Source organism: Lineus longissimus, chromosome 16 (genome assembly GCF_910592395.1).
Source record: "Lineus longissimus chromosome 16, tnLinLong1.2, whole genome shotgun sequence".
Taxonomy (NCBI): domain Eukaryota; kingdom Metazoa; phylum Nemertea; class Pilidiophora; order Heteronemertea; family Lineidae; genus Lineus; species Lineus longissimus.
In genome coordinates this window covers 3,671,126-3,696,727 of record NC_088323.1, presented here as the reverse complement: position 1 = coordinate 3,696,727, position 25,602 = coordinate 3,671,126, and the positions used below count along the sequence as shown (strand labels likewise).

The window sequence follows — 25,602 nt, the reverse complement described above, 5'->3', positions numbered from 1 at the left end:
GTTTCTACTGATGAAAGAGGGTAAAGAAAAATCACATGAATGCGTGAAATCTAAACACAGTTAGTTAAGGTGTAAATGTTTGAAATGTCCTTTGATGGAATCTCGGGGCGCTTAAGGTTGCGCAACGTTACTGACGGAGACCAAAACATTGGATTGCAAGAAATGTTCATTTACATTTTGACCAAATGTGACTTCCAAAGCTACTTACGTCTCTAGCGTTTTGATAGTAGATGTAGACACGGCCGGTCTCATAACCCCTCGACCTATCATTATAGTCGTGGTAGTTAGAGTAAAACGGGGCACCGACAATGATGTCATCGGCTCTGCAAAGGGGAGTAGAAACATGAAATCATGGGGGTTGTAAGGTGAAGTGAAGTTGAAGGAGGTTGTAGCATGGAATCAAAGGGAGTCGTACCATGTTGTAATTAGAAACCTCATTGACCCAGGGAAGGAGTGTACCAGAAATACTGAAGTACTGGTACTGCAAGGCTAATATATTCAACAAACAAGGATACACGCCTGAAGCAGCTACATATTTACTCTAGATCTGCACCAGAAGAAGGCCATCCTCCCTTGCCACATGGTAACCGGAAAAACGCCGACCGACCGACCAACCGACCGACCTACTCGCCGACTCTGACAACCTCACTTACGGCATCCCATTCGCGCCTCATAGCCCGGTAACCGGAAAAACGCCGACCGACTATGGCTGGCGGGAGTGGACAAATATCTGAATTAAGGGTCGGGATAAATCAGATTTATACCACGACTATATTCATAATAGTAGACAGCCGATCAGACCCCCGCATTTCATGAATTATGGTGACCATTAAATCTGAATTATACCACGACATAAATGAATCAACCCACGACTATAATCGTTTTAGACCCACGACTATATTCGTAATAGCAGACAGCCAATCAGAGAGCCGAATTTATTGACGGAAGTGCGATTTATGGACGCCGGAAGTGCGATATATGGACGCCGGAAGTGCGATATATGGACGCCGGAAGTGCTATTTATGGACGCCGGATGTTAGAATGTTAGATTTAATGGTCACCCTAATTCATGAAATGCGGGGTTCTGATTGGCTGTCTGCTATTACGAATATAGTCGTGGGTCTAAAACGATTATAGTCGTGGGTTGATTCATTTATGTCGTGGTATAATTCAGATTTAATGGTCACCATAATTCATGAAATGCGGGGGTCTGATTGGCTGTCTACTATTATGAATATAGTCGTGGTATAAATCTGATTTATCCCGACCCTTAATTCAGATATTTGTCCACTCCCGCCAGCCATAACCGACCGACCTGCCAACGTACCGTCATAGTGCAGTATCCCTTTCGCTTCTCTATAGCACGTGTCTGTGTAGTGCCCAGCGCAATGGACGTGATGGAGTCCGACGTGACCTGACAGCAGCATCTCCAGTCAATTATACCGGGAAAACGAGTTCACGCGGTAAGGAACTGATAACGATACTCTAAAGATATGCTTTGTCTACATGGTCGGTGGATATAAAAACATGATTTGGGCCTAATCTATGCGCTGTAGTTTTTCTGCTCGAGTGTCTCGACCGATGCAATCAATGCATGAACTGCAACGCGCAACATGCATTTGTTGTCATTTGACCAGCGCACGTGCGCTTGTTTACAATTTCATTTCACGTGACCTGCTATCGTGGATTGGATATATCACATTGACTTATGAGACCTGTGACTCAACTACGAAACTCCTTGGGTTGGTAGGTCGGAAGGTCGGTCGGTCAGTCGGTCGGTCGGTCGGTCGGCGTTTTTCCGGTTACCTTGCCACATTCTAGCCCTTCATCATAATAAACACGTAGCTTTGATAATATTTTCATAGTATCAAATTATATTATATGAACTCTGCCTCAGCCGGTCAATGAATACAGAATATTTTCACCCAGTCTTATACCGGGGTGTGTGTTGTAGGCTGTGAAATTGAACTAACGGCTGATCGATTGGTGCGATTCTGTCATCTGTATTTGTTCTGACATTGATGTCCCGTATACCGTTAAGGGGAACTCCGGGCATGCAAAATTGTCACATTCGTCAGGTCAGAGCGGGAAAGACAGCTCCATTGTTTTGCCCCTCCAGTAGGTATCACAGATGCAAATGATTTAGTTCTCCTGCTTTAATTACGGGTGTGCTCGGCTAGAAACACCTTTGTACCACTTAAATTACAGGAGTGGTATCATTGGTTGACCACAATATGCCTCAATGTTCTAAAAATGTTCCATCTCTTGACCGAAATCGGCCATCGTGTGTCTCCAGCAACGTGTGAAAACATCACCCATACGTCTCTATTTCAAAGTTTTGTTATGAAAAGGAGTGCATTGGAAATATGATATTTCATTCTCAAACTAGCACGTGTGGGGCCTTTATACCGAGGTTTGACACTTCTTTTCATGCCGACTTATCGGCAGAGATTGTCAATCCTAAAGTCACCTCACACAACGACGGTAGATCGGCACGCCTCTTTTGGTCGAAATCAAGCCTCATTCAGCCTCGTGAAACTATTTGCACAGGGCATTTCCCTCCTCCATAGACCATCCTCTCTAGCTACCGCCGACTGGTTCGAAAGCATAACCAGAATAGACTTACCCGTCTCCGTTTAAATCGGCTACTTCTATTGCATAGCCAAAATATGAACCGAGCTGATCACCGGAGATGTTTTGCATCACGTTGAGCAAATTGTCAAATATGGCGATCTTTCCTTTCAACATGTCTCCCCTTGGTACTCCAGATACGTAATCTGAAAGTACAACACACTATTTGAGAATACATTTTGTACAATGCCGTACGGAATTAAAGGGATAACGTGGATGTGTGATAATACCCCTACCCCTGCGCCGCCACAGATGCCATCGCACTAAAGCTATCTCTAAAAGCTGACTTAGAGTACTGGTGCGAGGTGTTCTGGATATGTTCCGAATTTCAAAAAGGCAGACGGTTACATTCCGTTCTAATGCACTGTTTACTGCAGTTCAGTGATTTTCAATGATCATGTTTGGCGATGTCGCGGTCCCGCTGGAAGCTATTTCCCTTTGTAAGACCACGGAACTCACATATCTAATGCCCAACTTGTCCCCTCAAGTGAAAGAAAGTTGATGATAGCTACATTTCGATTCTTGGCAGTGTTTTAACTACATTAATGACATTAACAATATAAAAATGAAACTTACCTGGGATAGTGTCCCCAGTGAACTCGCCAGTTGCGCTTGAGAAACCTAGACAGTTAGATTTAAGAGAAAGAACGATTTAGATTTTAGATAGTTAGTTATGGCGTGACTCTTCAGATGGAGCTTGTGGAGAAGATTCAGTCAAGGCATTATTGCGCAATCATGGCAGCAAAGAAGCTCTCAATCTGACGTTGACCTACATTTTATCGGGTGGACGTTGAACAGCCCAGGTCATAGTGACCTACTTACTTTCCCAGGTGACTGTTTTTTCCGTTAAGATGTCAGTCCAGGTTCTCTTAGAGAAATAAAGGGCCTGACCTTCCTACAGGTCTTAGGGCTACATGTAAAAGTGAGCGCTTTAATAACCTTGAACTTAGTACACGACCTTGACCTACTGACCCAGATAACTGTTGTCGTCCGTCAAAGGCCCCTCAGGCGTTTCTATCAAGTCGACGGAGTCCAGGTTTTCATAGAGGAAGGCTTGCCCCTGCCAATAGTAACTTCCTACAGCTCCGAGCAAAAGACGATCGCCATCCTGAGAGAGTAAAACGATTTATATGTAGAATTGAGGTTGATTATTGTTTTATATTCAGTACTAATCATCAGAAAAAAGTTTGAAGAAGACGAGAATATGATAATGTTCCGTTCAAAAAAAGTAAATAAATTCTTAACTTTCACAAATTATCATTTTATCAATGTTCACTGACCTGACGCTGAAATCGTTCTTGTATAGAACACATACACATTATTTGGTAGGCTACATGTATATTTCAATGAATATTCAAAACATGATGGATACTTACCTTTTCAGGGAAGAGCTAAATTTAGTGAAAGAAAAGGTACTTGTGGGGTATCAGTGGGGTTAGGATTTGAACATGCAGGTTGAAGAAAACCGGTAAAGTACAGATAAGAGTGGAAAAGAAGATATTTGAAACACCTTTAGTTAAACCACGTCATATATGTAAGTGTTTTTGACATTAAAGAAATAACTAGTGTGATTAATTTGCTCTATCGTGAGGTCTTCTAGGGACAAAATAGCTATAAACCGGGCCTGAATACTCGCCCGCATTTTAAACTTATATGTCGGTCACTAAAAATACAGATGTTAACTTTATATTACTTCACCGAGACAAATTTCTATTTGACCGGACAGACTCAAGTGATGATATTATGGCGATATTGATATGACCTAATCTCCATGCAACTTCCTAGGCATTGACTATATCGGAAGGAACAGGCTCGTCAACATCATTTAGTGCATTTCCTGTGACCGCGTAATCGTTATAGCTGAAGTATGATAAACACGAGATAGAAAATGTCCAGTACTTCCTTAAAGGGGGCGGCTACTAGCACAACACGGAGCGGAAATACCAATGAAGTCAAGAGGTCGAGACTATTTTGACATAACAAGGGGTGAGGTGTGTTATATTTAGGTCGGCAATCATAGAATATAGGATTGCTATTCTGAACAGGTACTGACTGACATTTCACTCAGGACTAATCAATCTGTGACAAGTATCTATACTCTGAACTCGTCACCCTTACCCACCTGGATGCTATTTCGGGATGTCAACATCCAGGTGAAATTGGCGTGTGGAGAACTTATGTAATGAAACATTGCTAATGGGTGAAACACATTGATGAAATGCTTCTTAGACTGGCTTATGCTTTTCAACGGAACTGGGTGTGAAGGGGCATGAGTTTTTCATGAGTAAACGGAAGGAAGGCCCCCTATGTAGGGCAATCATCTACTCTTCGTGCGTAAGGCTTCATTTATGACTTAACAAATAATATGAGCTTTCTCAATAGTTACAAAATTGTTTTTTAACACGACTGCTTTTTGACACTACTGTATAGCTACCTTGCTTTCATACAGAACATACCTTCTTCAGTTGAAGGTTATCATTTCCCAAACAATTCTACAAGTTAAATGCCCGTTTCCCCACTGTGTGCATAAATATACAAGTTATGGGTGGCGGAGGAAGAGTAGTAAAGAACAGTAAGATCGGAGTCGATAAAGAGCTCTTGAGAAACTCTTAGAAATGACACTACCCAAACCACTGTACATTCCTGAAGATACAGACTGAGAGACCCGGGGCTGATGGAAGGCTTTAGTATCTTATGTTAAATCGGCGACAGCAACAACGTAGTGCTCTTAGGAGTTGGAAACACCACTTGGTGAGCCGCCTTTCGGAGACAGGCTCTGGTCTTTTCGGAGCCTTTGCCAATGACATCGTAACATATTTCATGAGTTTTTCATGAAGACTGTCCTTCAACAAACTTTGGCTAGGCTAAAGGGCGTAAAACATACAGCCATCCGGGTTTTTTTTACATCATAGTAATGTTAGTAATGTTAAATCAATGAGGTGGCAGAAACTTAATATATACTTTACAGTATTCAGGTTACCTTCAATTCTTTGTGCGGCAGTTATCATAACACGTTCATGATCACAGGTGAAAACTTCTTACTCATGGCCACATGGCTTTAACCAGATGCCGACCTCTGCAAAGTTTATCTTTGGATATTTGTGGTTATCAAACCCTTGACCAAACACTATTATTATTGACACGAGATGAGCACCGAATGTTTAAAGATGGAAAATATTTACTGATGTTCTGTTTATCTCCCTTATTTCGTCTGGAAAGCCTCGAAGCATTCAATATAAGATAGTACGTGCTTAGTGTGACTTGAAGGTCAAACATATGGCTTTTTATAAGCAGGGCAGTCGAGTGTGATTCTCTACAAACATTTTGAGGTTTCAGGGTCGTGCCTTTTGTGCGTTCAAAAATTATCAAAATGTTTCGGATGCAGAAACACATATCAAAGCTGAAATCTATTAGGCAATTCGAATTTACGGACACGTTTTTGTTGGCGATTTGAGCAACACGCCGTAAGGTATAAATCATCCTACCATATGCACGTCAGACGGCACTCCTAAAAGTCTTTTGAGGGAGCATGGCGGTGATGAGCGTGGCGATGTCAGACCCTCGTAAATGAAGATGGTGTGTATACATCAGCACCACCCAGAAGAGGAGATCAACAAACCAACCGCACCATTAGTATTCATCGGCTTCATCAATTTCAATCGATCAAGTTAAAACTGATGTCGAAGTTACGTGATACTTTTGGAAAGGAATCCAACCCATAAACCACGGGTACCACAATAGTTTCCCAGTCTTTTCACTCAGGATTTTTAAACGTAATCTTCTAAGTGGTTGAACATCTTTTGAGAATGCATAACCAGAAAGGAAAATCTAACCGCAGCGTAGGGTATTTGGGGTCCTAAAATAGAAGTAATTGGATCGGAAATCATCATCGATGTCTGTTTAGATATTTTTCACGTTCTCCCATTCGAACTTGCAGACGAGATGTCAGTACACTGGATGCTGATGTCGGACAGAGAATGTTTTTGCAAGTCCCGCATATTGCAAAGACGATTTGTCATGCCAAAAAAACCAATCCATACTGGGAGTGTTTGATCATCATCCCTATCTCAAGTCTTACAAGGAAGTCGTTTTCCGCGAGCATTGAGAGGAGACAATGGGAGAAAAAATCCCGAATCTTCCGACTATTAGTGTCAGTTTTCATCTTGGCAAATTTGTGTGAGAAAAAAAGCTCATGTTAGTAAAACATTTATAACGTTATCATACGAATCATGTACAAGACAAGACACAACATAAGAGGTAAAGAACTCTGAAAAGGAAGTGCTAAATTCGCTTGGATCTTTCTCGGTCCTCAGGAAGCGAGCATGCATCTATCGTGTTTTTCATATCGTTCTGGCAAGAGGTCAACCAAGTACTTTCGGCCAGAACTATCTGAAAAATACTTTCAACTTGTAGAATTGGGGAAGAGCAGGCCTGGATTGATTGCAGGAATCCAGCTTAATTTGAGCTTCCAAAGAAGAAAGAAAACGCTTCCCCTGGACATTGCATTCATTATTTGTTTGAAAACTCTTTTCTTATTAACTCAGTTAGACTTGAGTTTATAAAACAGGTGCGTTTTCATGAGCAACAGCCCAACACTAGTATACCTTCTGGTTCTGCATGGTAACCTTTTGTATTCAAATGCTATAGTTCAATTTTGATTTATTTTGTCTATTTGCGCATACGTTCTCCATGGTAGGATTGATGACAGTCTGAGTTAATTCAAACTGTGTTCGACAGAATCTTTGGATCGTCATTCATCACCGAGGGTTCTCCAAACGAGCTCACTAACAATCGTATGCCACGACGTTTGGTTAAAGGGAAGTTGAAATCATAAATATTCGTCGTCATTCAGACCAAGCCCATTGCCCCTCAAATGAAGTTAAAAAGATACACAGATTAGTATGATTAGTTACATCTAAGACTACATCGAGTGGGATGTCTACTGAGCGGCCAGTGGAGGATGCTTCTATCGAGTAGAGTTCTGTACACAATTCTTCATGAATAATGAGTAAGAGGTCGCGTTTATCTGACCTATACTGTTGGCGTCAATAAAAAGGGAAAGACGTTTCACCAGAAACCTGGATTTTGTTTAAATAATTGATATTTCTACACAATCTATATCGCAAAACACCAATTATCCTCCACTGGTCACATGCTGTTAGCGAGAAGAAGCGAGACGCTACGATACATCTCGTGAACTCACGTACTGGTGTTATAGAGGCACTGATACCAGCTTGGCAGTAGCCTTGTCGGTGGTAACCCCAGAAAGCTGAAAGAGGGATCAGGGCTCAAATAGGGAAAGAGCCAACGAAGCATACCTTGGGTATTACGTATCCTTGTCAACGCAACACCGAAAGTATTAAGGCCAGAGTGGGAAGAATATGGATGACACCATGGAGAGATCATTGATGCTCAGCACTCGCCTACCTCTGTCACCATGGCCAAACGTTCTTGTGAGATGACGGAGAGGGCGACCGCTAAGAATCTGTCCCTGGTGTCATCGGGTGGTGCGACACAGACAGATATCTATGGGGTGAAGTTGTGTTTGAGGTGATTGTGTCCTCGTAGTCAGCCCAAACCCAAAATCACGAAAGCAACATCATCAGCTCTCAAGAGTGTGGACCAGGCGTTCCTGACTTGACTCCGCCTTTCGTTGCCTGCTGCGCTTACCACTGGGTGTGAGGAGGTCAGCCATTCTGTTTTATCAAAGTTCTGTTAATGACCAACCTCTGGTTGCAATTGTCAATACGTTTGCATTCAAATTGCATCTTGCTTCAGAGCACTGCGATGTAAACATTTCTAACTTTTTGGTTTAAATGATAAATCATGCCATTTCTTTCATGGAATCATGGTATGCAATTTCCCCATCCAGGTCAGTGCCTTTCTTGACTCGATTCCTTGGCTAATTCGTTTTCATCAGATAGCCGCAGCAGACGTTTCCTGTTCGTTTTCTTAGTCGCTTGCGCATGCGCTGAGCTAGAAGCAGACCAGCAGGTTTAGAAAAAAATCATGTGGACATAAAGATTACCAAATATTCGTGTTAAGAAAATGTAACTGATGTGTACGTGAGTTTATTTATGGTTTGTGTGAACGCGCAGCCGTCTGCTGATAAATATGGTCGAGATGGAGGACAACAGAGCGGTCACCCCCTTGGTTAGTGACGTCACAGGACTTTGCAAACGCGATACATGATGCAATTAGAACTAAAGTGCTGTTCATTTCAACTTTAACCACTGACTAATAGCTCCGTTGTGACAACACCGTCTCCTCTTGGTGAAGTTCACTCAATAATTGTAAGTAAACCCCCCCCCCCCACCACCACCACCACCACACCATCAATTCTGCACTTAATACTACTTTAGTATTTTTTTTCATGAGAATTGCTAGAGAAGGATACATTGACCAAACCAGTTGACTAACTGACGTTACGTCACGTAGCTATACGTACGTGTTGTAGTTTAGGCTATTATGAACTGCACTTTAGACTAACATTATCGTTGGCAGGCACATATAAGGCACTGAAATTGAGATTTCAATGAAGAAAAAGATGACATGACGAAGTCCGCATAAAACAAACAAAAATATATCAAATTGACATTAAAACAGCAGGATGTTTTGGGTTTCAAAGAAAAGTGGAAGTGTTGAACATAAGTCAAGTAGACGGGAAAAAAACACTACGATACAATTAAAGATAAACTGATCATTCACAGATAAAACGCATGCGATATCAAAATTGACCGAACATGTCCATGCCATTATACTTCATCGAGATGAACTCGGTCAATCATCACGGGAATGAGTGAATCACGCTGACCCGATTGCGTAATTGGACACCCTCAGCCGCCAATACAAACGCAAATTTGTAAAGGCGCCTGATATCCGCGACTCGACCTGAGGACATCCCTCTGCCAAGTCTTCCGTCTCAATTTAATATTATTACTTCATATTTGACTTACTAGTAATTTCATGAACAAAATCGACGACTGCTGGTGGTTGCTGATAAGTCCTTTGCATCAGACATTCCTATTATACTAACAAGACCAATGGCAGACCCATAAGAATTATAGGGCTGTAATCTTATTTTCGAGTTTGTGAATAACTGCAATGTATTCTTTGTCGCATCAGTCGACAGGAGCAACTTGAATTTGTCAAAGACCTTCCCACATAAGCGACTGCGACTGATAAAGTAAGTAAAGCCTGGCGTCACTCAATGGAAACACAAATTCAAACATTACGGGATCTCAGTGATATGTTCAAACCACACAAACACACAACAAAAGCAATAGGGCGCGGTCAATAGCAAAGGAATATAGAATGATATGATTGGACCGAATTCGAAGAGCGACAAATCGTATTGGTCTATAAAGCCTACATGTAGCGTCAGTGATCTGATCTTAGCATCATAAATTCCTAGTTTGACAGTTCTTCTGAGGTACAAGATAGAACTCAGTGGAAGCTGGGGCGCATGGTATATGTGGTACTGTAGGTGTTTTGGTTAGCTGAGTGGTACGTGGTATTTGTGGTACTTTTGGTGATTTGGTATAGCTGAGTGGTAGAGGCAGCATAGGGCCTAACACTTGCTTAGGAGAGGCGACATCATTGGGAAGGTAAAATAGTGATAGGAGAGTATATTTTTTGATTCTTGAAGGATTTTAGAAAGTTGGGTGTTTGTTTTAGGACGACTGGTGAAGGGAATTGATCTGACGTGTAGTAAAATGGCTGTTTATTTGAAATAACGTTAGTTTTAATTGTTCGTCAAGATGTATTTGCGACGTATTTGAAGATAATATGCCGAGAATACAAATACTTTCAAAGCAGCTGTAGAAGGCATTCCCACCCAAACTTGATGAAACATTATGATGACATCCAGAAGCAAATTATTACCGACAAATTACTTCGACCCCCCTCCCCTTGGTTTAGAGTTATCGTTAACGCATCGAGTAACATCTTGAGATTACTAGGAAGATATCAAATCAGATAACACAGACAAAAATGATGAAAAAATATGACTCATAATCGGAACAAAAAATTGTTTGATGTTCCACTCGTTTACAATTGGGAATTGAAGTAATGATACCAAATTACACCATGGTGTTATTCACTAACAATGCCATGTTTTGATTCTGGATGAGTTAAGAGTTGATATAATTAGATAAGCCCTTCACATGACTTGTTATACTCATACTTCCCTTGTCTGTAAGGAAGAGATTTGGAAAGACGTAAAACTTTTTTCAGCAAAAGTTAGTTTGGCTTTGATCAAAGTTTTAGCTTAGATGATCAAAGATTTAATACGGCTTGACAGCTTGACAAGACTAAGTCAAGGACCTCAAGGAAAAAAAGTAGAATCTTCTGATAGAGTATACCAAGCAGGAAAATGTCTTTCCATGATGGTTGTGATTGATTGAGGACTTGATTTGGACGAACCATGCCGAAGTCAGAGACCATGATAATTTCTATGAGAGTCTCAGGGCAGATCTCGGCTGCAGATAAGCCTGATTGATCGACCTCTGCAGACCACTTTCTGAGGCGAATCGATCGGTTCGTTTAAGGAGACAGTGCATTATTCTATACAAGTTAAAACAAGTAACAAAATATCTTCAAAATATCTTATCAGTGGAGTTAATTTGCTTCAATTCCAGTCAATAGCCAAATTTCTAAGATCCCATCATCATGGCTGAAAAGTATCTACGTGAGAATTTGTTGGGATGATCAAAACAATAATACGAATGTGGAGAGTTTCACTTGCAGCCATTTTAAAACTACTGTCATCTTATCATTCGGAATCTTTCGGCACAACACATGATGAAGGATTCCGGATAGAATCGGAAACCCGCGGGATCACGTGCGACGAGAAATTCCGAAAGCAATCAGTCCCTTCACCAGTCCGAAGCAAATTTGATTTCTTGACTTACTCTACTCAGTTTAGCCGACATCCCGACCATAGCTTTGCCGAATTTATGATGTTGGTTTATTACGCTCCGGAGGTAGTCTACTCCTGTTAGATGGAGAAAACATGCAGCATAGATATAGGACCATTTACTTCGATGAGAGGAAAATACACACGACCATGTTAAATGACCTAAACTTTAGGCCAGTCTTGAAATAGATGCTGCATTTGTATAAAAAATGTGTATATATATCTGCTTCAATGTCAATGTCAGTCACCTTGAACCCAAAGCCTGCGAACGCCTTTCTTCGAGGTTTGAGTCCTTTGCTGCATCATGACGCCCCCTATATATCAAAATTGTGGGGTGCAAAATATTACATACCCGTTGCAATATATCACTGCCCAGCTCACAATAAATACAATATTTGCATCATACCAGCGTTTTTATTATTACTCCTCCCAATCCCAACATTGATTTTCCCCATAAAACAACTTTTGTCCCGTGTTGCAATTCATAACAGAGCGAAATAGGACATCACAATGTGCCGTCCTCCGCTCGGTGCGTTTAATGCATTGGCTAGTACATTTCACATCACATCAGGCTGAGAAAGTGCCCATGTTACTGGCTGTTCAGAAAGTAAACGCCACCACGTACATTTCTGATTTTCTCATTAGTTGAGAGTCTCCTTTGAAGTAGATTAGAATGCCATACGCCATTTTGATTCAGGTTACACTACTGGATTCAGGATATATGCAATGCCATGCTTGAATGTCATCTGTTCATAGCTACAGTGTACCTTTCAGAATAACCGTTTTGCTGTACCAGTAACGACAGCACCAACATGTGGGGAAGTGATGCCAAACAAGATGGGTGTTCATGTAGGAACATTAGCTCGTCAATCGGAACGGCCAGTAACGGACGATGAGAAGTGACTCGGACACACAACCCCATCAATCAAACAGTATAGCTTTTTATCCCGAGCATTCGGATTCAGTGGTTTTCCCACAATTTATCAATTAATATGTTTTTGTTCGGCGCTTTCGATCTGTGGTATCGGTAAAAACCACCACTGCCCTAGTCAATTAAATTTTTATCGATGTAAAAATGGCAGGCTGAATTCACCTTTGATGCAGTGGTTTGGCCATTTTGGCAGAATGGTGTATTCATATCGTGTCTACCATTAGTTTTATTGGTCTAGAATATTGTCACAGGCCACTGATTCGCAGGGCTATGGTTGTGAATAGTATATTAACGATTTTTTTAGCTTTCTCATGAAGGATGGTCCGATATCTATGCTTGCCATGCGTGTGAAAACAAAACAAAATTGAAATGCCATATTCACTTTTATGGTCGCTTTAACAGAATTATATGAAAATCAATAAGTTATCAAGAATTTTGCTGAACGTTGCTGAGCCACTAAACAGTGCAGTGCCTCTGTGTGAGCTCATAGGCATTTGCGTACAATGTATGTTTAATATCAAAAGTGAAGGTGGCATTACGAAATGAAAACGATTACACAACGATTACATAATTACAACAGCAGGTATTTCTGTTTAGCTGAAAGCGAAACCAATTACAGGTAAAATTCTTAATGAACCGAAGAAGTACAATTCTCGTCAAAATAACTTATCTTGTTGCCCGCAGTCACAAAAAGGGTTTATACGGAAATTATCCTCGAAATTTCGGTCAGACTTATTCGACACACTATCACCACTGTGCATGTCATAATCGGCTTCGGTATGAAACGCACTGGAGTCCTGATGTTGGCAAATGAGGTAAGTTACATCTGACCAGTATTATACTGTAACCAAACTGCTGTTGCAAGCCACATGGATGTTTTAGACATACCATGTAGGTATCTTTAAAAAAATTTAAACCGGAAGCAAACCTTGATGCCTACGATATCAATAGTAAGTTTGATATCAGAGGATCAGTCGCATATCATTCGTTGGCGCAGTTACTTAAGCTCACAAAAAGCAAAACCTAAATGCGTTCTATGCACCATGCTAAGCTGATACTGCGCTTTTGCTGAGACGTCTTTCTTCGCTCAACATAAAATATGATGTAATGATGAAATGTTGTAAAGAAATGAAACGAAACTACAAGACAAGAAAAAATATGGAATGACATTTTACTCCTGCATTTACCTTGAAACTAATCATCCCTCATGAGTGTTGAGGAGAATGACATCATTTTGACAAGACTTCTCACCAATTCACTGACTAAAATGTGATACAAGGGTGGCGGTGATGTCATTATGGTGTCACTGTTGTTGCTGTAAGCGTAGCGTATGTGGTCGTAAAACTATTCAATACGACCAGCATCTTTCATTGAAAGACTCTGATACGAAAGTCAAGAATACAACCTTACATAAATATTTAATGTCAAAGGAAAAAGTTGGAAGAAGGCTAAAATTAACTTACTTGTTTTGCAAGGTGAATACTTTTCAAACTTGGTGGAGGTTCCTCTATTCACCCAACACATCCCAACCGGTTCCCTCTTGTCGAACTGTCGTGAGAAGTAGACGTAACGTGGCGCACATGCCTACGGATGGAAATAAAACTCATTAAGAAATGGGTCCTTGGCAAAAGGATTATGAAAACACAACTCAGCATTTCACTCTCTACAGTTAGAAGTATCGAAGCAATTGCTGTAATTATGATGAGCATTGCTTTGATTTGACCAATGCAACACACCACTCTTCCAAACCGTTACCATTTGACAGGTTTCGCAACCCTTACGGCGAGTACGAACGATGAAGTAGAGTCGTTCGTACAGGTTGCAATGCCTGCCTATTGTCTCCAAAGCAAAAAAAACCTCAGTCAGTGGTTTCACTTTAATTCTGTAAGTTTGTCATAAACTGTTTATGATTTTTACAAACTCTCAAGTTGCTTTTAGCATATTCAGATCACCCTCGGCGAAGTAAACAGTGTATAACTTGTACGTCCTATTAGTGGCACTTCTCGAGCTGCGAACGTAAGCTGAGTCATGTTCTAGAGGGGCATGCTGATAAAATCCGTCTCAGATCAATGTTAGAGTAGTAGCGATGTTTACACGACTTACGACAGCCACTGCTCAACTTACTTCGTGTAAACAAATTATCTGTGAACCACTGTTGAGTGAGTTTTCTATCGGCCTTTGTGGCCGGTACCCATTTTATACACCTAGTTCGAGTAATGCAAGTTTCGCCGTCTGTGGGGTTCGAACCTGAGACCAAGTGACCGCCAGCTGATAGTTGGAGCCACTATAAAACAGCTGCACAACGTGTAAGTGAACCGCTATCGCAATTTCTGCATCAGCAGACTGCAGTTCGAAAGCCCAAAGATTCGTGGAGCGAAGAATTCCCTGGCGTCGGACCGGGAAGATCAAGATGCGAGTCGAGATGTTGTCTTAGCTCTAATGGACGATTCCAGCATATACAAAAAGTTTCCCTTTTGTAGTAATCTTCATTAGCTCGGTCTTCAGTCTTATCTGCAAATCAGCTAAATGACCAACACGCCCATTGCTGTCTAGAGTGAGCTTGAAGATATATACAATATATATACATATCTTCAAACCCACTATTGACAGCAAGGCCATTTACGAGGGGCGATCTGCATCCCAAACATTTGATCAATGTGGTCTGAACAGTAGCGCAACGGATACATCACGTTTAAGCATCTGCCAGTTGCTATAAAAGCTCCTTTTTCCTTGGTAAATAGTGGTCAGTTTATGATATAGTCTAGCTCATAAGCAGTACCATGTACCTGCGAAGTTGTCAAATAGTAGGTCTTCCCCTCCCAAACTACTGCACAACGGGAATCCTAGTATTTTGCGACAGGCTGGCCGCAGTGCATAGCAAATGCGTTGCATCTCTTCCGGCTTGTTTCCTAATTATCACAGAAGTAACATCACTTTTTTCATGTACAATCTGAGTCGGACTCAGCTTCTAGAAGTAACTGAACCAGATTCTTACACCAATTACTACACATAAACAGGTAAATGTTGTTATTTCTAGTTATTCTCAGAGCCAAACTCAGTTGGAGGAGGTATTCGTGTTTTTGCACAGTTGGCGTTCCATAGGTAACAGCGTTGCAGACATTGTATGAGTGTGATGGACCTTTTGTCACAAGTGAAGACAACACCTTACAATATCAAACAAAACATTACAGTTTCGGGCAAAGCGGTTGCTTCGGCTAAAAACGTTGACTACCTTTTCATCATCAAACTTGCACAGGACTATCGAAAATAGAGTTCTGACTGATGCTAAAACCTGTTTTACTCAATATTAATTTACACACTAACACATGTTTTCATGATCTGACTTGAGTGGAAGATGCATTTTATTCTTGGCTGAACATCAGAGTCTGTAATTGGGAACGAAGTAGCTGGGAAAGTTATGACTTATTCGCCTAGTAGACTCCAGCTTCGGTTGCAGTTCCCATTTCCGGGGTCTAGTCATTATCAAGAAACATAGTTCATGTTGCTCTGCCGGTACATTTGTACATGTTTTGCATGTTTCGCATGAATTACGTGTGCGGATAATAATCTAAACTTAACAAACGGTAGTTGCTTGAAGAGTGAATACTTAAATGAGAAGAGGATTTCCTGAAATTCAAATTCAAATTCCAGCTCAAGTTCAATGCCTTTCACTTGCCTCTGTTTGACCCCGCTGCACCATGACCGCATCATGAGGATTCTAAACAAATCAGGCCAAGGGCCTAATTAGTCTCTCTAAACATTCTTTAGCATTACTCAGAAACCCCTGTTGGGCAAAGATTACAGATACTTGCATAATCGGAACAGGCTCACCGTGAAGGCCTAGCTGTAGCAATAACCACTCGTATTGATACAGACGTCATATTGTTACGGCAAGCAAAGGTAACTCTTTCAGCAATGATTGATATTTCAACTAGATATTTCTGATGAAAGAGGCATTAAAACCGGGGTTTAGTTCAGTTAGACGAAACCTTATTCGTTGGTTTTTCTTCAATTCTGCTGAAAGTCTATGAAAGCAATCGGCGCAATAAAAAACATTTGATCACAAGGGCCCAACCGTCGTAACGCAATAACTTGTGGTGGCAGGACTCGTTGAGCCAGCGCCAAGAATGGTACGGTACATTCAAGATCACATAACTCAGATTGATAAAGTAGGAGCACACCATTGCCAAGCAACTGCCAACTGTATGCAGGGTATATCAATCTCCCTCGAAAGGTGAACTTTTTACGGAGTCTTTCCATGTTGTTTTACCACTTGTGTAATCGCTGCACATCCCGCTGCTGTCAGACAGTTCGTCTTCGTTTTGTTAAGCGGAGTTTTCAATGTTGGGCAACTTGAGTGTATTCTGACAGCTGATTTCGCAAAAAGGGGACTGTTGGTTCAAAAGTGGGCATCAAACGGTGATTTTGATTAGTCAATCACTGGACAGCAGTACTAAACGCAAGTTTGGTTGGCTGGCATCGGCGGACTATAACTGGCACTGGCAAAAATGCTCTGGCCACTCTCCCGTTCCTAGGTTGGTTGACGGCGGAGTATCGGTACTGCGTTATTGGTAAAGTATGACAATGTTGAATCTCCAGTGACGTCCATCATTCTTACACACATAACTCAGATTTGCCATATTGATATCTGGCCTCATTAGTCATCTTTGTTCATTTATTTTGTACGCATCACCTAATTTACAGAGATTAAAGCTAATAGACAATAAAATGACTGTGTAATCTTTCTGAAAGGTGTCCGTAGTTTAATTCGATTGAAAGCATTGCCATCATACAGCATAAGGACTCTGATTTTCGCCAAAAGGCAACCGGAAGCTCAAAGATGTGCTTCAGGAAAGTGGCAATGACATTACAGGACATTAGCTCATCGTAGTGCACTATTTTCAGCTATACTGTGCAACGAAACCTCATAGGAGCAGTAATTGTCCAAACAAGGGAATAACTAACAACGAGAATATTGATCAACCATTTACAAATCACTTCGCCAATTTGCGGCATTTATCTATTTCCGTCACGCTCAGCATAGTTGATTTAGTGTGCTTTAACGGCCTGCACATTTCACCATTTATTGGAGATGACATTACGGGATTTATGGTGTTGATGGTGATAATTGAATGAATTAAGCAAATGACTTTCTTGAATTCTAAGTAAATCTCAGTGTCATCATTAATTGAGAGTGGTTCTACCACATTCAAGATGGCGACATGAATGTTTATTACACCCGACATTGCATTCTTAAGGGACGGGTTTATAGTTAGATGTAGAAGACCACAATTCAGCTTTTTGTAACTTTCGCTGGCAAAAGCGATCGGACCATGAACAAGTCTCACGAATCTTCCAGAATCGTCCGAGGAGTGAAAGTGACAAGGACTACCTCTACATCACGTTATTTTCAATGGTTATTGCCAACATGCCTTAAGTTCCCTTTTTATAAGACGGCCTAAATCCCGCACTAACCAAATCTTTTCACTGTATGTACACAAGCTATGCATACACACAGACCTTCCATAGCATCCCGCTGAAACATGCCGAGCATCTTCGATGGTCAATTGCCCTTTGGGACGTCAACTGAGAGTTTTTATTGACTTAATAAGACAGAAGAGGGACATTGATGGAGTCAATCTCGGCCCGGGATGGAGATTTATTTTGGATTGGTCCAGTGGTTGGTCACCGTCTCTTGGGAATCGCTCTCCGCCTTGAGCTGAAGGCAGCTTCTCGTGATTATTTGCACTCGGGAGGCGAGAGCTTTCTAATCAGCGAAACAACACCGAGTCACTGCTGTGAGATGGTAGCTGCAATGTTATATCAATACATTCCAGTTAGTGCTTGGCTTTACAGGACTTGCAAAGGAACAAGACGTACGGAGCAGCAGATACTGTTTTACTCACTGTTTCCACCGCTATTCGGTGAGAAATCGGTGCAGCGTTTGATGCCGATTATCAGAGCGAACTACAAAATTAGCATTTGTTTCTTATGAAAAAATGCACAGAGGGTATGATACTTGAGGAATATAGCCGGGAAATTCAGAGGGCTTCTTTCTAACCTCGAACAAGCTAAAGCCATTACCTGCCCGATTACCACGAACCAGACAGTTAACAGAATGCAGACATGAGACGGGGAGTGAATGAGTTGCTTTGTTTGTTATCAGAGTTGATGATGAAATGCAAGCAACGAACATTCTAAGTAGTACGTCTGTGTCCATCGTTGAAAGTATTGACAAGTTGGCTAGGTTTCCATGATCATTGTACTGTAAACCTTCGGCCGACACGTTCATTCCAAGTGTGCCAATGTGCATCGATCATTGATTTCGCCAGTTGATCATGTATATAGCAAACAACGTACGAAAAATGATCTGATTGTGTATCTAGTTTGTATACTGGGACAATGCAGTGGTTTGCCCTCATCTTATTCTCGGGTAAATTACACATTGCATTTTCAATGTGTGCATCGTCTTTAAAAATCGATGTTCTACGAAACCTGAAGAACGTGGCAATGTCTCAAACCTCGGAAATTCTGTATTCTAGCTGTTATCTACATTGTCAAGATTGTCAGGATGCGTGTTTCAGGAAGGAGACACAAGGACCTCGGCAGAGAGTTTTAAATGAGACAGGATGGTAGGATGCATTGGTGAATCATTGTTTGACTATGTTACCAGGCAAATGTTCTTCTCTCAAAAACCTTTAGCTTGCTGATAAAAAAGTTTAGAGAACATGGTTATAACATGTGTAATTGCACATTCAGATGTTCCCCTTGTGCATCTGCCAAAATCACTATATTGTTAAGCGTATATTCATTGAGTAAAAAGGAGGTATGAGCTTAACCATCACGTTCCCACAACTTCTTTTGCATGGAAAGGTAACCTTGCAAATATCACTGCTCTAAGCATTGGATTGCTTCAAGATAAAGCGGTAAATACGAGATAGATTTATACTGTAAACACACTGATGCGAATGAACAGGAGAAACGTGGAGAATGCTTTATGATGAGAAGGAAATGTGTGCAAGCTGGAGGCACGTAAATACGTTGGGAAAACTGGAGTATAATATGCGATACAATACAATGAAGGTACGGTAATGATAGCCCGAGTTTGCTACTTCCCAGTGTAGTATCCTGAAAGGTTTTCATTTCTGAGACTGTTTCCATAAAGTATGGCGAGTTGCTCTGGTGCAAAGATCCCTTAAAATTTGTATTTTGTTATTTTTGCCACTTAAGAGTTAAGGACACGTCGTGGCAAAAATATGACGAGGCACATTTTCCAGTAGGGCGGCATCATGTGCCTGCACCCCCCCTCCTTTTCATGGCAGGGTAAAGCATACGTGCTGAGAAAAGTTCCCAAGGCCTACATGTCGGCTACACTTCTACAACCTGTGCACCACCCGACCCACCTTGTAAAAGACTCAAGGTAAACACCCTTACATTGCAGCCTCGAGGCGTATATCAATCCAAGCCACAAGCCTCATCAAATCCATCTCGATATACCAACCATCTGCATACCTTTAGAACATATTGCCAACATTACATCCAGTTTCAAATGAAAGCAAATCTATGGTGATAATACGAAAGCTGTTCTTGATATCTAAACTTCTATCGTACTCTCTCCTCACTTTCTTGAGATCTGTGATGAGATCGTCTTTTGCCTCTGTCGCCAACTTTCCACATAGATAAATTTGCTCGAGGTGAATAACGGATGGCTATTGAAATCAGACCATTTTGCCAAATTGCAGTGCATAATAATTGCTGATCATTTTAAATTGTTACAGCCATTCTACCGAGCACATTGTATTCAATGCCTTGAATTGTTAAAGATGTAAACGAGAAAATGTGTTAACATGAGAATCTAAAGTGCGTAAGCAATATCAAACATATAGGACTGTAGAAAAGAAAAAAACTGTGCTGAACAATAATGCAGTTCTTAAAACGATGAAGCACTATGCTTGACAGTTACGTGATCAAGAAAAAAATGCGAAGACAATTAAATGTAATGAAATTGAAAATGTGAATATAATGCAATCGAAAAATTGTTATGTAAGATCGATTAAACATGCGGAGAGTAAATTTTGTTTGATTTACCTGACAATACTACACTAATAACTGGTTGGACTTAGATAATTTATTACGCAGATCTTGCAAACATTGAACACTTTTTCGACAATCCTGCTGCAATTTGTTACCCGAGATCGAAGAAAATGAAATTTTGTCGGTTTGCAGAAAATATCCATTTGGATGTTGGACAAGAAAGCAGAAGTTATGAGCTTACAATGTACCACCAACTTTTGTTAGAACAATGCGTGATGGAATGTAAATGGGGTAAAACACCAGTACGAATTTGAGAATGCTGTCATGGCAATGGAGACATTGAACGCTAAACTTGTTGTGTCTTCTTTAAGCATGTTAAAAGAAGTATCACCCGACTTTCGTTTTCTTCGGTGATGGAATGCAGCTGGATTATTAACATGCAATGCAAAAATTGGTAATTTGGATGATGGTGTATTGGAACTTCAAGTGAGCGTGGTGAAACGAACAGACATGACAGGCTACGGAGTTCGAGAACAACGCAAAATCTGTAACATATTCAGAACAACATCTGAGTGCTTCGGTGCAAAACTAAGACCCCAGTGCACAAAACAATATTAGAACACTGGTTGTTTACGTATCTAGTCTTTGGCGTTAGTCGTTAGTTAAAAGAGGGAGGGAAATGCGGTTCCTTGGGCTAAGTAGAGAAGAGTAGTTGAATAGATTGCCGGTAGGTTGTCAAGATAAAGTCGAAGAAAGGAGAGTGAGACGGGTTTGGCCGCTTGGCGTTGCCACTTTAGGTCAAGGTCAAATGCTCTGTCTTCAATTTCAATGTTGTCTGTTGTGGCAAACAAGAGAAAGCATTTAGACTTTGTTAAAATGACGACACTTAAATAACATGTCAAAGGATTTGGACAGTGATTTAGGTTTTATAGAAGGCAACAGTTAGATAAGTTGTAATAGCGATGTTATAGGTTTAAGGTAAAACCTGTTAGTCGCTGTTGAGTTTGAGTTGAAAAGCGTAAAATAGTTCAAGTTCAGTAGAAAGTTAAATAAAGGAAAGACGCAGTTACTAATATACAATGTACATCCACAAATATACAGCAAGATGCATACGCAAAGACGCTGTACATTGATTGTTGCCATTGCAGAATACTACTGTTTCCATACAGAAAATTGGCAATATCGTAACTGCGTCTTTTAGAATGAAACATTCAGTTCAGAAGAGTTAAGGCTTCGTTAGTGAAACTCGAAAGCCTTTTTTCAGAGACAGAATTTAGTTCTAGGTGTCTACAGTGGGTGAGAAAGTATAACAGTATTGTTTAGTTAACAGAAAGTCAAACTACGACTCGTTTAGATTCGCTTGACTAGTCTAGGAGTTCGAACCCGTGACTCCCACTCACCACTATAGCACCATTTTCAGCAGTCTCTACTGTAGCACCGAACCATTGGTAAGACTTGTCTTCGATGGGTACAAATGCAGTGAGGTTCCACAACCGCTCAGGGCCTGCAACACGAGGGTTAAAATGACAGTCAAGTGCAAAAGGATGGACGAGATTGGAGATGGATATAATACGAGAGTTGATGCCAGGGACATTTTCAACAACGAGGGGATGGTATTTTCGCTTAAATGCAATCTGAAGGCCATTATCCACTAACAATAAGCGTAAAGGCTTATATGAGCTTTTAGAGTACGTTTTCAGGAATTGCAACTGTGCGACTTCCGATCAGTGATATTTCCATCACATTGCAATGAAAGACCTTCAAGTCAGCGACAAAAAGTCGCTGATACAATCACTGAAATAATCGAACTCGTGGTTTATACCAATGACACGAGAATGTTACGTGGTGGCGGTGGGGAGGGGGTGGATACCATCTCCAACCTCTTTAGACATAAATTGCACACACTGGTAGACCCTTTCCGACACAAACGGTACATTCCTGTAATTCTAAAATTTTATCAGAAACATTTAAAAGCTTGGATGGACAACATTAGACATCAGTCTAGTTCTTTGAACCCGTTACAACAGGAAAATCGCAGGCGCTTTGACAGGCAAGACCACATTGACAAATTGACAATTTGACTAATTGACAGATAACATACGACAAAGTTTGAAAATCGTCGATGGATGGATAAGTCCTGCTAACCAAATGCAGTGTTGAACTGCAACATACTTGTACATTACAGAAGCATTACGTACATGTTCAGACTTGTAAAGGTACAGAGAAAAATTGCGGTTACTAGCGTCGTCACATTATTAAAGGTGCATTATACTAATGATGTAGAACGTGTTTGACAAGGTCTTGGTGGGTGACAAATGGTTATATGTATTGATGGTACGAATATCAATACAGAAATGAGTTACATGTATAGGTGCTCAAATATCACTCAAAATAAGACTATTGAAAATGATGAGTTGAATTTTCATCTTAAACGAGTCTTCATTCTGTAAAGCGTGATAGGAGGTTTGTACGTATATATGCTTGTACTGTACTATCACCCATGAAATGTGCTGCCATGTGAAATGAACATGTTCTCCCCTACTAGTACTTAAAAGGTCTTTCCAATGTGAACTGTGACGGGACAGGGTGGGTAGGTTGGAATGACAAGCTGCACAGTTACAGAAGCCGGAAGGGTGGTTCTTTGTTCAGTTATTGAAGGATATGAAGCGAGGCACTGGACGTGACGTCACACTGTTACCATGATTAAAGACATTCGCACGAGCGCGAGGGGTCAACACTACGCATGCGTACACATTCTGCGCATGTGCGAGGGGTTTCTATGAACTAAACTGACACCTTACTGTTCCTACCAAGCTGCAGTCAACAATAAACAAGATCAAGTGATGAAACTTAAGAAAAGGGGTTCACTAGTTTTCAAATCATTCATGGATTTTTGGAAGATTTATACAGCACATGTAAAGTAACGTGCTAAATGCCTTTGTAGAGCCAATTAAACGCAAAATTCAAAAAAGAATACCACATTTTAGAAAGGCAATACTTGTATCTGGACGAAATTACATGTACCATGGTAGCATAGGACAATCGTATAAAATGGGGAAGGTGCCTTCTTTGATAGTTGCTGGTACTGTACAGAACCCAGTAGAGACCCTTTTCTTTTTTAAGAGCAAATTCTGATCTAAAGATCCTTATTTTCTGTTGAGTTGTCGATTGGCAATTCTGACATTTGAGGAGACTGAAACATGTCCACTCGTCCTTTCAAGATCTTCTTTGAATCATAATTTGTCCTTAAAGTGCAGAATATATACAAATATGAATTGAAAAATCTTAAGGGTCACTCTAGATGGCCCGTGCACCGTGCAGGGTTGAGACACACATAAATATATCAAAAGAGATGCAAGAAGCGAAGAGAATAAAGATAGGAGGCGCCACTTGTTCCGTGCGTTGGCATCACGTGACAATCACATGACAAGCATCACGTGACTGACTCACCAAGATGACGCCATGAGCTCCGGATTCAACAGTTGCACCTAACCATTGAAAAGATTTGTCCTCTGACTGCATCTCATTTCGACCATTCCAAAGCAGTTCGGGGCCTGAAAGGAGCAGCTTAGTTTGGGAGTACGAGGAGAGAAAGATGAGAGGCCTGAAAGGGATAGTCTTTTACATAATGGATTTCTTTTGAAACATGTACTATTTTAGTGGTGATAGCTATTCCAAGTGAAACGCCAACACGCCACGAAATGGGACCTTTCTTTGGGACTTGTTTTACAGGTTCTAGAGTTGGCGAACTCTTGATTTGCAGCGAAGGAATCTATTTGTTTTGATTTCTGTGAAAAAGGTGAACAATTTTTTACTTTATAAACCAGAACACAACCATATGACCAGAACACGAATCTTGGCCAGTATCAAATACGCTATGGTAACTATTCAACACGTCGAAAAATCCCAGGACGTCGTTGTCCTACCTACCTTCTGTGTCCACTGGAATAGCCTCACATACGTTCGGGTCGTCTGGTTTGCATCTGTATAAGGCACCAGCTCTTGTTACGGACGGTTGGTTGGTCTGGGCTTCCGGGGCCCCTACTAAAACCCTACATGAAAATTGAAAAAATATATCAGAAGGGTGTCCCCTTTTCTTGCGGGTATAAATCAGCAACTATTTCAGTTAGTTTGTTTGGTATTTCACAGAAACTTTGCTCATTGTCGATTGTTTCGGCTGGAAATCTTACCACATGCGTACGATGATAACTAAGATTTAATGTTTTGGATAAGTTCTGATCAAATTTTTCGAAACTAGTTTTAGAATTGCCAAGGTATTGCGACTGGTGACTGTACACTTTTTTGTCTATTGGTTATCACGAAATGTTGTCTTTCTTATACATTTCTGTGATGATTAATGAGACGATAAAGTTGTTGAAGGACTTCTTAATTTGACAAAACGATAGGATAACGAGATTAAATGAAAGCTGGCCTTAGCTGATCAGTCTAATATATATTGAATTGCTGGACAAGGAAGGTCGCAGAGGATAGGTTTAAGATCTTGGGGAATCAAGGGTCAAGCTTTGTCTGTCATTATCTACCCCTTTCTAGGGAGCGAAGACCAAGAAGCCAAATGACCATAACGCGTATGGCCATTTGAAGATGGAATATGATGAGCCAGGAGGGTTAGATGGAGTTTTATGTTATGCTACAGTTTGGAAGAAGATGTTGAGGCTTTTTAAGGCATACTGGGATCAGATACAGTTATGTAAGCAAGGAAAACTGGATTCGAACAGAATGTCTAGGACTAGTAATAAGCGATCATCACGGATGGGTGGAGTTATGGACGAATTTGTATCAAATGTCTTGATATTAAAAGGTTAGATTTCACCATATCTCACAATCACATCTTAACGATATCAAACTATGTCAAGTATTGTTATTGACCAAGGATGCATGCAAGATGATACACTTTCCTGTTATGACATTTGTTCGATATGACATATAATAATTATCTCTGTTTTCAATTTCCAAATGTCAATGTCCAAAATTTTATTACCGGAATATTATGTGTCAGACTGAGTTATAAATAATTATGATCACCCAACTTTAAGAAGGGTATATTGAAGATTTATGACTTATTAAAATA

At 40.7% G+C, this 25,602-nt stretch overlaps 1 protein-coding gene across 3 annotated transcripts in view; it reads right to left on the bottom strand.

Moving 5' to 3' along the window:
• Window positions 1-25,602, bottom strand: part of LOC135500442 (integrin alpha pat-2-like) — a 40,936-nt gene that overhangs the window by 7,500 nt on the left and 7,834 nt on the right. Inside the window, exons 3-10 of one of the 3 annotated variants that reach the window (XM_064791919.1) lie at window positions 24,444-24,565; window positions 23,964-24,067; window positions 13,943-14,063; window positions 11,544-11,626; window positions 3,604-3,739; window positions 3,208-3,252; window positions 2,627-2,777; window positions 209-323 (exon numbers count right to left, since the gene is read on the bottom strand). In XM_064791919.1, coding sequence (XP_064647989.1) covers window positions 209-323; window positions 2,627-2,777; window positions 3,208-3,252; window positions 3,604-3,739; window positions 11,544-11,626; window positions 13,943-14,063; window positions 23,964-24,067; window positions 24,444-24,565 — 877 coding nt within the window. Of the gene's footprint in view, window positions 1-208; window positions 324-2,626; window positions 2,778-3,207; window positions 3,253-3,603; window positions 3,740-7,838; window positions 7,901-11,543; window positions 11,627-13,942; window positions 14,064-21,913; window positions 22,018-23,963; window positions 24,068-24,443; window positions 24,566-25,602 lie in introns of all 3 variants that reach the window. The other 2 variants (XM_064791918.1, XM_064791920.1) reach the window with 2 other exon arrangements.